This window comes from Peromyscus leucopus, chromosome 16_21, assembly GCF_004664715.2.
Source record: "Peromyscus leucopus breed LL Stock chromosome 16_21, UCI_PerLeu_2.1, whole genome shotgun sequence".
NCBI classification, from domain to species: Eukaryota; Metazoa; Chordata; class Mammalia; order Rodentia; family Cricetidae; genus Peromyscus; species Peromyscus leucopus.
The window spans coordinates 39237681-39251574 of NC_051084.1; the positions used below are offsets into that span (position 1 = coordinate 39237681).

Here is a 13894-nt window from a genome sequence, read left to right on the forward strand (position 1 = left end):
GGATGTGGGGAGAAGAAATGGAAAACAGCCTCTCTGCCTGTGTCCACAGGCTCTGTTCTGAGTTTATTAATGGAACACTAACAATGAGGCACGCCAGCATGTTGAGCTGCACAGTTTATATGTATTGTAAAGGTGCCCGACCCAGGGAACGAGAGGCAGCTGCAATTCAGAAGTTACCACACCCCAAGTCTTCTCCCAGCATGAGATTCCCGGGGAAATGTCAATTTATGGGGGACCATTATTTCAGCAGTCTGATATCCACAGGGAGGGGTACAACATTTTCTCTTTAGAATATCCCTAGGCCCTGCCAGGACTGTTACATGAGGACACCTAAACAGGTAACGTTGACTTTATGGAGCTCTGTAATGCTGAACATCTGAGAGCCAGAGAACATCTCCCATAGGCGATCACTCATTTGTTTCTGGGGGTAGGTTATCATGTAGTCCAGGTTGGCCTCAAGCTCTCCTTAGAGCCTAGGATGACCTTGAATTCTGGATCCACCAGCCTCTGCCTCCCAGGTGCTGGGTTACAACCCTGCCCATCAAGCCTGGCTGACGTCTTAACTGTCACCTCCGGGCCTTGTGGTACCAGAGATAGGAGCCAGGAGCGGCACACACTGGGGTGTGCTGGCCTCTGAGCTACATCTTCGGCCACACATACTTTTTTCCCCTTACTAAGCCCTCAGCCTACCTGTCTTTTTTTTGTTTGTTTGTTTGTTGTTTTTTTTCGAGACAGGGTTTCTCTGTGTAGCTTTGCGCCTTTCCTGGAACTCACTTGGTAGCCCAGGCTGACCTCAAACTCACAGAGATCCGCCTGCCTCTGCCTCCCGAGTGCTGGGATAAAAGGCGTGTGCCACCACCGCCCGGCTCCTACCCGTCTCTTATAGCACTGTAATCTGTGGTTTTCTTTTGGAACTCTAAATTCCCAGGAGCAAGATTAACATCCAGTTGTCATAACATCTGTGCAATACTTGCTGACTTTACTCTCCAACAACCAAACAGAAGTTGGTAAAATCTTTCAGTTAACTCCATGACTTAAAAGGAAACAGCATATTTACAGATCCAGAAATTTGTAGAAATGTAAACATTTATTGTTAAATTCATACATTATAAAAATACATTCAAAGTTTAAAAAAAAAAAAGGAAAAAGGAACAAGGCCCAGTATTTGCTTGCTATGGTTTGAATATATCCCTCACAGTTCGTAAGTTGAATCTTGGTCCCTAGTATAGCAGTGTTGAGAGGGGAGGAGACCTCTGAGGTGGCTGGCTCTGCCTCACAAGCTTTATTACAAGCCTGTTCCATCTTGTTGCATTCTGCTATGTGGGATGCAGAAAGAGGATCCTCCCCAGATGCCAAAGCCTAAACCTCTATTCTTTACACATTATCCAGTGTGTGGTATTCAGTTATAGCAACAGAAAATGGGCTGAAACCACCCAAAGCAGAAACGTATAGTTAGGTTATTACACATCAGATTTTTTTTGTGTGCTTGTTATGGAAAATGTCCACCGTTGTCTCATGACACGGTCTCAGATCTAAATCACAATATCCAAGGGAAAAACGACCCTATGAAGAGAAGAAGAATACTGTTAAAAATGACACTCACACACAAAGCCAGGCGTGATGTTCCGTCTAGGGTGCCAGCCACTCTGGAGGCTGAGAGCCCAGAGTTCATCAAAACGAACAAGAAAACAGTGCTCACCATTAATTACAAAATGACATCCTTGAAGGGAAAGGAGGAAGGGTGGATCTGGAGGAAGGGGGTGTGTGGGAGGAGGGACTGGCAGGAGAGGAGGGAGGGGAAATCAGTCAGGATGTAACATATAAGAAAAGAATACAAACAAACAAATAAAATCATATCCTACCTGTGGTTTCTTAAAATAATCAAGTCCTCTTCCAATTTTAAACATCCATCCATTGTTGAACCTATTGAAATTAGTGTAGAGTTTTACATTCAAGACATTTGAGTTAGTTTTTAAAGCCAGGGTTGGTTAAGAATCATCAAGATTTCTCCCTAAACAAAGAAAAGCATGAGCTGAATCAAACCTGGGGTTAGTCCCAAGCTCAGTCTATAAGGAAAACAAAAATAGCATTAAACATCATCAGCTAACCTGACTGGCTGAGAAAGAACTTAACCATTAAATAGAAAGCTACTTTTGAATTCAGCTTGCTCAAGCTCTTCCTGTCGGCTAACAAGCGATTTGCAAAAGACATCCAGGAAGAGTGTAGTGACGTTTCAAAAGTGCCTGTGATGGCTACTCCAGTTTCCAACTTGACTACATTGGAAATTAACTCAAACCCAAATGGCTGTGCACACCTCTGAGGGATTTCTTTTTGGTTAATTAAACTATTTGAGCCGAGTGGTGGTGGCGCACGCCTTTAATACCAGTACTCGGGAGGCAGAGGCAGGTGAATCTCTGTGAGTTCGAGGCCAGCCTGGTCTACAGAGTGAGATCCAGGACAGGCTCCAAAAAAGTTACACAGAGAAGCCCTGTCTTGAAAAACAAACAAACAAACGAACAAACAAAACCAAAACCAAACCAAACCAAAAAACCTATTTGAAGTGGGAGTCAGGAATAGTGGCACATGATCCACCCACTTTTTTTTTTTTTTTTTTTTTTTTTTATTTAAACTGTTTGGCCTAATGGCTCAGGCTTCTATCTAGCTGTTCTTATATCTTAAATTAACCCATTTCTATTAACCTATAAGTTGCCACGTGGCTCATGGCTTACCAGTATCTTAACATCTTCTCATGGCAGTGGCTGGCAGCATCTCTCTGCCTCAGCCTTCCACTTCCCAGAATTCTCCTTTCTTCTTGTCCCGCCTATACTTCCTGCCTGGCTACTGGCCAATCAGTGTTTTATTTATTAACCAATCAAAGCAACACATTTAACATACAGAACATCCCACAGCAATGTGAAGCCAGAAATAGATGACAATTGACTAATGAAGTGAAACATGTTTCACAGGTGAGAGGCAAGAAGGTGATCATGACTTCAGTAGAAATGGAAGGATTGTCTAAAAGTAAATAAGTTTTAAGTTGTATAGACCTTAGATCTGGTTAACTCTGGTAGGGGCATTTTATATATTTGCAACAACAACAACAAAAACCACTGGGCATCTGCAGAGAGCAGGCAGCAAGCAAAATGATCAGAGGCTTACTTATGGTTCTGAGGGATTTTGGCTTTTATCTTCATTGTAAGTTCTCAGAGGTAGCCAAGTGGCCAAGTAGGTGGAACAGCTTGAATTAACTGCTGTATCTTTTTGATAAACAGGTAGGGTTTCTAGTGCTGTGATGAACACCATGACCAAAAGTAACTTCGGCAGGAAAGGGTTCATTTTGCTCACACTTCCATATCAAGGTCCATCATTGAAGGAAGTCAGGGTAGGAACTCAAACAGGGCAGGAACCTGGAGGCAGGAGCTCTGTGGTGGTGTCAAATCGATGCTGAGAAACATTCGGATTTGATAGTCTTTCTGATTTAGGATTTTCAAATGCTGGATGCTCAGCTTGTGTGGTCTCATGGCCGAGTTCCCCAAGTGCCTGTCACCATGGTGTCTTGACTCTACACACTGTCCCCTGTGAACATCTCTGTTGTACCAAATCCTCATGGCAAAATCATGGCGAGCTGTAAAATTCTTTCCCACAGCATTTGCAGTGTGATTTAAATAAGAGAGCTGTTAAGGGGCCCATGTTCCAGCTAAACAAACTGTCTTCCTCATGCACTTGACCCCTGCTGTCACGGGGGGAGGAAGTGGCCCTACATGATGCTCTGAAGGAGCATTTAGCACACATGGCCGTGGGGGACAATGACAATCCTCAATAGGACTGCAGGATTGGGAAGCATTTCCTTAGCTGAAGAGAAACTTGAAGAGGACATCTGGAAGTTCCCAGCCCAGCTGACCATCTTGTCTAGGTTCACAGAGCGTCGCCATCTCCAGTGTGGTGGCTGGCCCAACCAGTATTGTCTCAGGAGTCCTGGGCATCCTGGGTCTGTGCTGACACCCTTCGCAGCAGGGGGCAGTCTGCTGCTCTCAGCAACTCGGTTGGGTCTGGAAGCAGCAGCTGCTGCAGTGGTGCTATTCCCATGTGTCCTCTGGGCAGTGGCTTCCAGATAATCACAGAGGTGGTGAAAATGATGTTGAGGATGGCGAGGATGACAGCAGTGTAGGTGGAGTTCTGGACAAGTGGCTAGTCCTCCATCAGATCAGGGGGACTTCAGAGACCAGTGCAATTAAAATGAACCTCCATGTGCTTGCCACGTGGCTGGTGGCTTACCGGCGTCTTCACATGTGGCTTGTCATGGCGGCAGCTGGCAGTGTCTCCCTCTGATCCACCCACCTTTAATCTGGACCACACCTTTTGGTAGCAGCCTATATAAAGGACACGGAGAAGGAAGCTTGCTCTCTCTCTTTGCCTGCTTGCTCTCTCTCTCTCACTAGCAAGTCCATTCCTTCACTGACGTTAGAGCCTACTTCTTCAGGATTCTGATGTATACTGGAGACCAGCTGAGACTTCCAGCCTCATGGACTGAACAACTACTGGGTTCTCAGACCTTCCCTTCCATTGGTAGACAGCCATTGTTGGACTAGCTGGACCACAGCCTGTAAGCCACTCTAAAAAATCCCCTTTATGTGTGTGTGTGTGTGTGTGTGTGTGTGTTTATTCTTTAAGTTCTGTTCCTCTAAAGAACCCTGACTAACATAGCGTCGCTATTCAGAGATGGGGATGGGGATCCCAAAGGCAGCCCAGCCCCTGACCTCTGCTTCAACAATGGAGCACTGCCATCCATTTTGCATCTTTAGCTTCTGATTAACTTTGTATTAAAAACAAGGGTCTCTTTGCTGTATCATCTGAAAAGCACTGTGCTAAAGGGAAGGAAGGATATGAGTGTGATTCCTAAGATGCTGTATATACATTTTCTGATTAACAGCACACTACCAGAACATACCACCAAAGCCACAGCAGGTAAACAGTAATTTCAGTAGGAAATAAATTACCTCCTACCATAATAACACTGGCTATGGTCTACACAAAAGAACTCCTTCCCATATGACACAGAACCCATACATATTATTTGACTAGGATTACCTAAACTCACTCTACAGAGGTAAGCCAAGGTCCAAAGTGCAAAGTTATTAAGTTTGAGACTGATTTAAAGTTTTAATATTTAAATATGTGTATATAATTATATTACATTGGAATTTTTAAAGTGTGTGTGAGCTATTAAAAAATAAAATATTACACACTAACCTAATTTCTCGGTCATGTATAGATGAAGAATAGTTTACTTCCAACAGCACGCCATGACTCCCGAGGGATTGTTTTATTTCTTCCAGGCCACTACTTTGCTGCACGTTCCCAAGCCCCTATTGGTGGCATAAAACATAATTTACTGCCTCAGTTATTAATAACTTAAATTATCCATGAGCTACACAGTGAATACCATAGAGAGATTAAACTGAAAGGATTACATTAATTTCAGTATTACCGTCTCAAAGAAGCAAGTAAAGAATGGGTAATTATTTTCTTTATTTTCTTTTTACATATTGGTTTTTTTTTTTTTTTTTTTTTTTTTTTTTTTTTTTTTTTTTTTTTTTTTTTTGGTTTTTCGAGATAGGGTTTCTCTGTGTAGCTTTGCGCCTTTCCTGGAACTCACTCTGTAGACCAGGCTGGTCTCGAACTCACAGAGATTCGCCTTCCTCTGCCTCCCGAGTGCTGGGATTAAAGGCGTGCACCACCACCGCCTGGCTCTTTTTACATATTGTTTTTATACAAACAATTGTTTTCCTCATGTGAATACCACACAACTCCCCCCTGCCTCAGCCTCCCTGTTGCTAGGAGCACAGGCATGGGGCACCACACTCAGCATCCTTAAATGCATTTTAGTAATGATATTCAGTCATTCTGCCTACTTCTTAGACTAATCTTAGAAATTGTAATTATTTGGATACACGCATACTTAAGACAAAATCAAAAGGGACAAAGTGACAATCTAAGTCCAGGTGAGGGACAGAACTGTCACTGGTGCAGACTGCATGATCCCTGACACCCGAGACCAAACTGACAAACTATTCAAACTCAACCAAATGGCTGAATACATGGTCAACACTCTAAAGTCAATAGCCTTTCTCTTAAGATACACTCTGCTTGGTATTACATGGTGAATTAGTCCCAAGGAAATACATCTAGCTGAAGTACTGGACCAGGTAACTTGTAACTGAACACAGTTAAGTCAAGAAAGAATGAGGTTTTTCAGATACCTACATCCATAGAGGTGAGAAGGTGAATAGTTCTTACTTTACATGGCTTCTTAATCAGCATCTCACAAAACCGAAGGAAGTTATACAGCTGAAAGGTATCAGGATGGATTAGCACTAACTTGTACAGTTTTCCCTCCGTGTCCAGCAAGAATTGATTCTAGGACACACTCCCCAAGCCAGATACTGTCCATAGATACTCCCATTATTTTATTTTATTTTTTTTAATTTATTTATTTATTATGTATACAGTGTTCTGCCTACATGTATGCCTGCAGGCCAGAAGAGGGCACCAGATCTCATAATAGATGGTTGTGAGCCACCATGTGGTTGCTGGGAATTGAACTCAGGACATTTGGAAGAGCAACCTTAAACTCTTAACCTCTGATCCACCTCTCCAGCACCCCCATCCATTATTTTAAATGATGCTCTATCAGCCCAGAACCTACACATACACTCCCAAGAACTTTAAATCATCTCTAGACTACTTACGCTATCCAACACAACATAAACACTATGCATTACCATTATACTGACATGTTTGTGTATGTTCAATACAAGTGGAATTTTTAATAGTATTTTTGATCCTCTACCAAATCCATATATAGGGAACCCATAAACACAGACAGCTGACTATACATTTAAAGTTACATTTCATCATACTTTAGTACATTCCACTTACCTGATGAGTTTGTCTAATGTAAGGGTCTTCGATCCAGACCTCCGTAACTGTCTCATGAAGGTATTCTTTAAAAAGCGACTCGTAACTGAAACCAATTGCATTCTCTTCTATTTTAATTTGCTTGTGATATTTTCCATCTACAAAACACAAACTACAGCAATGTGACCAGTGACCACTTTTTTTAAAAAAAATCACATCTTTATTCCTTTGTGTGCGTGTGGGCGGGCAGGCGGGCAGGCATGCAAGTGGGTGTAAGCGTGCCATGAAGAATGTGTAGAGGTCAGAACACAACGTGTGGGAGTTGGTTCTCTCCTTCTACTATGTGGGTCCATCTCTGGGGATTGAACTCAGGTCCTTAGGTTTGTTGGCAAGTGGTTTTACCCATTGAACCACCTCACGAGTGCCTGTGAACACTTTCTTTTTACACAGCTGATTTGTTGCACCCAGTGATTAATCCGGACACGTTACAATCTTTTCAACTCATTTACTCGGTAGCTATCACATGCCTTCTCTATGTCATGCACCTGCAAAATGTTTCTTACACACAGGGAAAGACAGAATACTATTCCAAAAGAGATCCCTGCCTTCATGGAGGATAGGCAAAGGGGACCATCCAGATGTTTCCTTTTTTAAAATTAAAAAAAAAATGTTTTATTTTACGTATATGAATGTCTTTCCTGCCTGTATGCATTTGCACCACATACGTGCAGAGTCCTCAGAGGTCAGAACAGGGCCTTAGATTCCCCAGAAGTTAAGGGTGGTTGTGAGCTGCCATGTGGGTGCTGGGGACTGAACCTGGGGTTCCTCTGCAAGAGCAGCCAGCGCTCTGCTGCGCCAGCCCACAAGGTTACTGGAGAATGGTTTCTTCGCTGTCTCCAACAGGCCGGGAAATATATACCAGAGAGGACTGACTGCACACAGGGGTCGCCAAGACCCTGTCACAGTGAGCAGAACACGAGATGGACTCAGTTGACTTGCCATTTCCTGTCTTGCAACTGCATGGCTAAAGTGAGCATTAAATACGTAATAGTGCAACGGAGTTTAGAAGCCACCCATAGTACTTTAGGAGTGTTTCTGTAAGGCTTTGTTTTCAAACATGTAGCCCAGGCTGGCCACAGAACCCTTATGTAGCTGAGGGTAACCCTGAATGCCTTTTCCTTTTGCCTCTACCTCCCAAGTGCTGGGACTACCAGTGTGCACCGCCACAGCCTCGCTGTATTTTTTTTTTCTTCTGGTTTTAAGGCTTTTGTTAGTTCACCTGTTTATCTGCTTGCTTTTTGGTGCTGTGGATTGAATGCAGGGCTTTGCACGTGCTAAGCATGCTACAACATGTTTTTAAGCAGACTTTCTGTGGTTCATGCTATGACAACTAAAGTTTTTATGAGACTGTGTAAAAGGAAAAAAACAACAACAAAAAGTAAAAAAGAAACAAACAAACAAACAAACACGTAGCAGGTTCCACCGGTGCTCAGTGTGCCTTCCAGAATCCCGGAATGAGCAAAAACATAAGTGCAAAGTCAGAAAGCTAAATTCAAAATGTGAAGCCTCTCCTGCAATCTGGAGACAGTTGAAGGTGGATCTCCAAGAGTCTCTGGTCTACATAGAGAGTTGCAGGAGAGCCAGGGCCACATAGGAAGACCCCCATGGGAAGAAAAACAAAAACGAACGAACAAAAAACAGCAATTAAAAAACCCAAACAAAAAACAAATAAATGAAAAAAACAGAAACAAAAAATGTGAAGGATTTTTGAGTATTCAAAAAAAAATCTGGATTACAGTTAAAGTTAGCAGTAGAACACTCACCTAGTAAGCATAAGACACTGAGTTTAATGCCCAGCACCACCAAAAACAACAAAATAAAAACAAAAACAAACACTTCCATAGAGATAACACTACAAACCATGCATCAGTTTTTAAGCCAAACTAGTCACACAGGCTAATTTAACTGTTCACCCAACCATCACAACCTGGGTATAATTAGTACAGAACTCTAGGAAGAAGTGGGGAGAGATTTTTGGTAAGGACAGAAGGAGAAGAGCTGAGACCTGGGGGCCTGAGCTTTTGAGGGCACCAGCACCTCTGGCTATAAAAACACCAGTGTGCTCCAGGTGAGGTAGCCACACCCACTCACACAGATGCTCATGAGCTGGGAACTGTAACAGATCCAGAGGAGTACCTACCTCACCTCTTAATCATCAGGAATATATAACTTGTGAAATGCTTTGGTTCACAGCCATTTGAGAAGCCCCTGGAGTTTTCTTTAGCTATTCTAATGATTTTCATCTTTTCATAAAAGAAAATACAAACATAGGATCCATGTTCAGTATTCTTCTGCAATATTCTTAAATTGAGGTCCACCCATATGCTTCATAGTGATCTGCAAATGGCCTAAAAATGGCCAAGTTTTTGTCAGGTAGTCAAAGGATGTCTGAATCCCCAGGTCCCAAATTGACAACCAGACACTGTTAAGAAAAACTTCTGCATAAGGGGAAAGGAAACAGAACAAATCTGTTAGGCTCCCAGGCACAAGTGGCCCAGACCACACCATGCTCCAACAAGCAGGAGCTTTGAACCCAGGGCCTCAAGTTGCCCTCTGCCTCTGAAGCCCAACCCCAGACATGTTCTCAAAAATAGACTTTTACCTTCTTTTTCTTGGTCCAAGTATTTCTTTATGTTTTCTGCTCTATCCATGTAGTTGGAGATTCTCGTTCTGAGAACACTCTTCTTACTGGAATCTTTGGTGCCTACAAATTGAAAAAAAGAACAGGGATTCTGTCCAGTTTCCCACCAACTCCCTACCATTTCACAATGTGCTGAAATTAAGCGTGCTACAGTGTCCTTCTGCAGTTCTTCTGAACAAATAAACATCGTGTCTCTCCTCTTGGATATGATTTAAGTGTACTTCCTCCCTCAAAGGTTCATGAATGGGAAGCTTAGTCCTGTGTAACAATGTTACAAAGCAGTGGAGCCTCCAATTAGCAGAGCCTAGTAGGAGGTCACTGAGGTACTGCCCTTGCAAGGGATTAATGCAGTTCTCCTATTATGGTGCTACTTTGCTTGTGTGCTAACAAATAAAGCTTGCCTGGAGATCAGAGGGCAGAGCTGGCCACTAGCTAACCATAAAGGCCAGGTAGTGGTAGCACACACCTTTAATCCCAGCACTTGTGAGGAGAAAACAGGAAGTGATATGGCTGGGTGGAGAGAGGAAATGATAAGGTGGGGTGGAGACAGAAGTTGGAGAGGGGATGCCTTTCAGGCTGAGAAGTTGGCCAAGTAAGAGGTGGCTGTGTCTTGCTCCTTTGTCTCTCTGATCTTTCAGCATTTACCCCAATATTTGGCTCCGGGTTTTTATTATCAAGACCGATTAGCATTCTCGATACATCTTACGATGCCAATTATTTACCACAAACAGTTGTTATAGAAGAGCAAGGGGAGTACCAGCAAGATGTTTCAGCAGGTAAAGGTACTTGCCACTAAGTCTGAAATTCTGAATTCCATCCCTGAGACCCAAATGGTGGTGAGAAATGACTGCCAAGTTGTTCTCTCGCCTCCAGATGTACTTTGTGGCATTTCAGAGCAGGTACACACACACACACACACACACACACACACACACACACACACACACACACATGCTCATAAACATAAAAAAAATAAAAAAAAAATAAAAAAACAAGACAAGCCCTTCCCCGCCCTGGCTTCTGGGCTTGAAGGGTGACAATGAATTCTATCTTCCATGCCTCCTGCCACTGAGATGTCCCTGGCATGTTAAGACAGCAGCATGCTTCCAAGCACTACTTAATAGCTCACCAAGCATTGAACACTCAATTGCTTTTCTTGTATAAAGTTCCAAAGTCCTTCCACAACCCTCCCCAAGACAACATGGTCAGGTCTGTCACAGCAATGTCCACTATCCTGGTACCAACTTGTCTTAGGGTTTCTACTGCTTCGACAAGACACCATGACCTAAAAGAGGAAAGGGTTTATTTATCTGGCTTCTACTGTGTGTGTGTGGGGGGGGGGGGGTTCAAGACAGGGTTGCTCTTTCTAGTCCTGGCTGTCCTGGAAATCATTCTGTAGACCAGCCTGGCCTTGAACTCAGAGATCTGCCTGCCTGTGCAGGGATCACACACAGGCTGGGCTTACACTTCTATGGCACTGTTTATCATCGAAGGAAATCAGGACAGGAACTCACACAGGGAAGGAACCTGGAGGCAAGAGCTGATGCAGAAGCCATGGAGGAATGCTGCTTAGTGGCTTTCTCTTCATGGCTTGCTCAGCTGGCTTTCCTATAGAACCCAGGATCACCAGCCTAGGGATGTGATCACCCACAGTGGGCTAGGTCCTCCCTCATCAACCACTAAGAGGATTTTTTCAATAGAGGTTCCCTTCTTTCAGATAAATCTAGCTTGTGTCAAGTTGACACAAAACTAGCCACCACACTTAGAGAGAGAGAGAGAGAGAGAGAGAGAGAGAGAGAGAGAGAGAGAGAGAGAGAACCACCACACACTTGGAGGAGAGGGTTAACCCAAACTAACAATGCTGATATTTGATAAGTGTGCTGGATAAGTTTATGTCAACTTGACACAAGCTAAAGCCATTTGAGAGGAAGGAACCTCAATTAATAAGAAAATGCTTTGCTGGGCATGATGGCACATGCCTTTAATCGCAGCACTTGGGAAGCAGAGGTAGATGAATCTCTGAGTTTGAAGTCACCCTGGTCTACAGAGGGAGTTCCAGGACAGCCAGGGTTACGCAGAGAAACCCCGTCTGGGGACTGGGGGTGGGGAGAAAATGCCTCATAAGTTTTGGCTGTAGGCAGGCCTGTAGGGCATTTTCTTTATTAGTGATTGGTGGGGAAGGGCCCAGCCCATTGTGGGTGGTGCCATGCCTGGGCTGGTGGTCCTGGGTTCTCTAAGAAAGCAGGCAGAGCAAGCCATGAGAGCAAGCCAGTAAGCAGCACCCCTCCATGGCCTCTGCATCAGCTCCTGCCTTCATGTTCCTGCTTTCCTTGAGCTCCTATCCTGACTTCCTTCAATGATAGACTACAATAACATAAAAGTGTAAGCCAAATAAACCCTTTCCTCCCCAACTTGTTTTTGGTTATGATGTTTCATCATAGCAATAGTAATCCTAACTAGGACAGTAAGGTAATCAAAAATAAATAAAAAGGTTTTAAAAGTTTAAGCGGAGGTATTCTCTGTGGAAAGATAAAGCTGCTTCTAGAAACATTAGTTCCAAAAGTAAACCCCAGTGCTGGGATGGGCAACCTCCCTAGGTGTTGGTGTTGGCCAAGGAGGCCTGTGAGACCCCCAAAACAATACAGGAATTGCCACTGCTTTTGGAAGCCCACCAAAAACTAGCTCGTAAGACTCCATTTCTGAACACACCACATGCCTTGGTCACAGGACACAGAGACATCAAACTGGAACAGGGTTCGAAGCTTCCTCCTCGTTGGGTAGTTATAGTGGTGGAGGGGCTGCACAGGGTTCCAAGCTTCCTCCTCGTTGGGTAGTTATAGTGGTGGAAGAGCTGCACAGGCTGCTGGGAGAATTTGTCTTACTCAGCCATGCACTGTGTTAAAACCACCCAGCTGGGCAAGATGAGCCCGCCGGTGCAGCAGTGGCATGGGGTCATATGTTATGGCATCTACGGCATATGTTATGGGGTACCAAACTGCTTTCGGATTGGATCTGATGCCTGCTTGACAGGAGAGAATTCACATCTGATTAACAGTACAAGACTGGGGAGGGTCATAGGTCTTGGGTAGGGGTTGGGGGGGGTGAGCTACTGCTATTGTTTTATTAAATAGGCATGGTGAATCTGTCAAACCGTCTTCTACATGATTATGTTTATAGCCACAGAACAGTGCTGTTGTCAGCATGGTCAGAGAAGCCTCTTCCACCAGTACTCGGAATGACTGCAGAGACTGGTCAAAGCACACAGAATAAATGGCGGTTGAATGCCAGTCATAAATGAGGCATCTATTACCCTCACCCCCAGGCTCCGGGAACACCTGGGAAGAAAGAGCAGAAGGAATAAGGGCCAGAGGAAAGGAAGGAGTGGGGTGGACTCAAGATTCTCCAGCATGACATGTCTGTGGCACTCTAACTCACAGCAGCTGTAATTCCCTGCACTGGATCACAAAATTGGGCCTCTTAACACTGTCATGAAAGGGGGACAGGTTCAAGACCCCCATCTGTGTGTGTGTGTGTGTGTGTGTGTGTGTGTGTGTGTGTGTGTGTGTGTGTGTATTTATAAACTATTAATGGGAAGGAGAGACAGTTTATTCAGTGGTGTTGTCACCGGTAAGGTGCACATATAGGAATAAACAAACTTCCACCCTAATGAAACTCATTGGGTCATAGTGGGGCCGGGGGCGGGAAGGAGCGACAGAGACAGTTACAGAGAGGAGGAAAATCCTGTCGTAAACTGACGACAACAAAAAAAATCATTCAAACACAAGTCCTAGCAAGGCTTTTGTCTTATATTTGGTTCTGTCGCTTACGTTTCAGAACAGTGATCTATGCTCCTTCATGACAACATTAGTCTATTACAAAGGCCACCACCTCCGTGGTCCCTCAGAACATCAGACTACATCTCCTGAATTGGAATGCTTCCTGGTAGTTAGGAAGTTTCGTTTTACTTAAGTTTCGCTCTGTCCTAGACAGAGCGGAAACCGAAACTAGCTCACCTTTCATAACCTGCAGGAGCATGTCAATCCCCTCCTGGTAACACACCAGAGCCTGCTGGTACCGGGACTCCGCATCCAGCTCCACTGCCCGCTTTAGCACCGCCACCGCAGCGGTGCTGTCCGAGTCCTGCCCCAGGCTGGACTTAGCCATCACAGCCAGAACCCCGGAGCTCCGCCAGGTCTTCCCAGGGTTTGTCTCTTCCCCAGGAAGCGCCCACGTGACACCACTGCGCCTGCGCTGTCTTCTAGGGTGCTTTGTGAA

General features: G+C 44.3%; 1 protein-coding gene across 3 annotated transcripts; it reads right to left on the reverse strand.

The window, feature by feature from the left end:
- Window positions 1-1120: 1120 nt before the first annotated feature.
- On the reverse strand, window positions 1121-13883 carry Mitd1 (microtubule interacting and trafficking domain containing 1). 3 transcript variants are annotated; one of them, XM_028865714.2, is made up of 7 exons: window positions 13633-13883; window positions 9581-9682; window positions 6940-7076; window positions 6298-6348; window positions 5251-5366; window positions 1863-1923; window positions 1121-1563 (listed from the first exon to the last, which is right to left on the reverse strand). In XM_028865714.2, exons 1-7 carry the CDS (start codon window positions 13781-13783, stop codon window positions 1468-1470), a joined length of 714 nt encoding a protein of 237 aa, XP_028721547.1. In that variant the 5' UTR covers window positions 13784-13883; the 3' UTR covers window positions 1121-1467. The 3 variants fall into 3 exon arrangements, with proteins under 3 accessions (XP_028721547.1, XP_028721546.1, XP_028721548.1); XM_028865713.2 differs by having other exon boundaries at window positions 1122-1563; window positions 6265-6348; XM_028865715.2 differs by lacking the exon at window positions 6298-6348 and having other exon boundaries at window positions 1122-1563.
- Between the last annotated feature and the right edge of the window lie 11 nt (window positions 13884-13894).

Excerpts from the sequence above, each read along its gene's own strand:
- Mitd1 (XM_028865713.2), bottom strand. The coding sequence starts at position 13,783 with ATGGCTAAGTCCAGCCTGGGGCAGGACTCGGACAGCACCGCTGCGGTG. Across the intron at positions 6,349-6,939 it reads ACATTAGACAAACTCATCAG|CTGTATAACTTCCTTCGGTT; the intron begins GTAAGTGGAATG and ends GATACCTTTCAG. Across the intron at positions 5,367-6,264 it reads ACCTTCTCACCTCTATGGAT|GGGCTTGGGAACGTGCAGCA; the intron begins GTAGGTATCTGA and ends TGCCACCAATAG.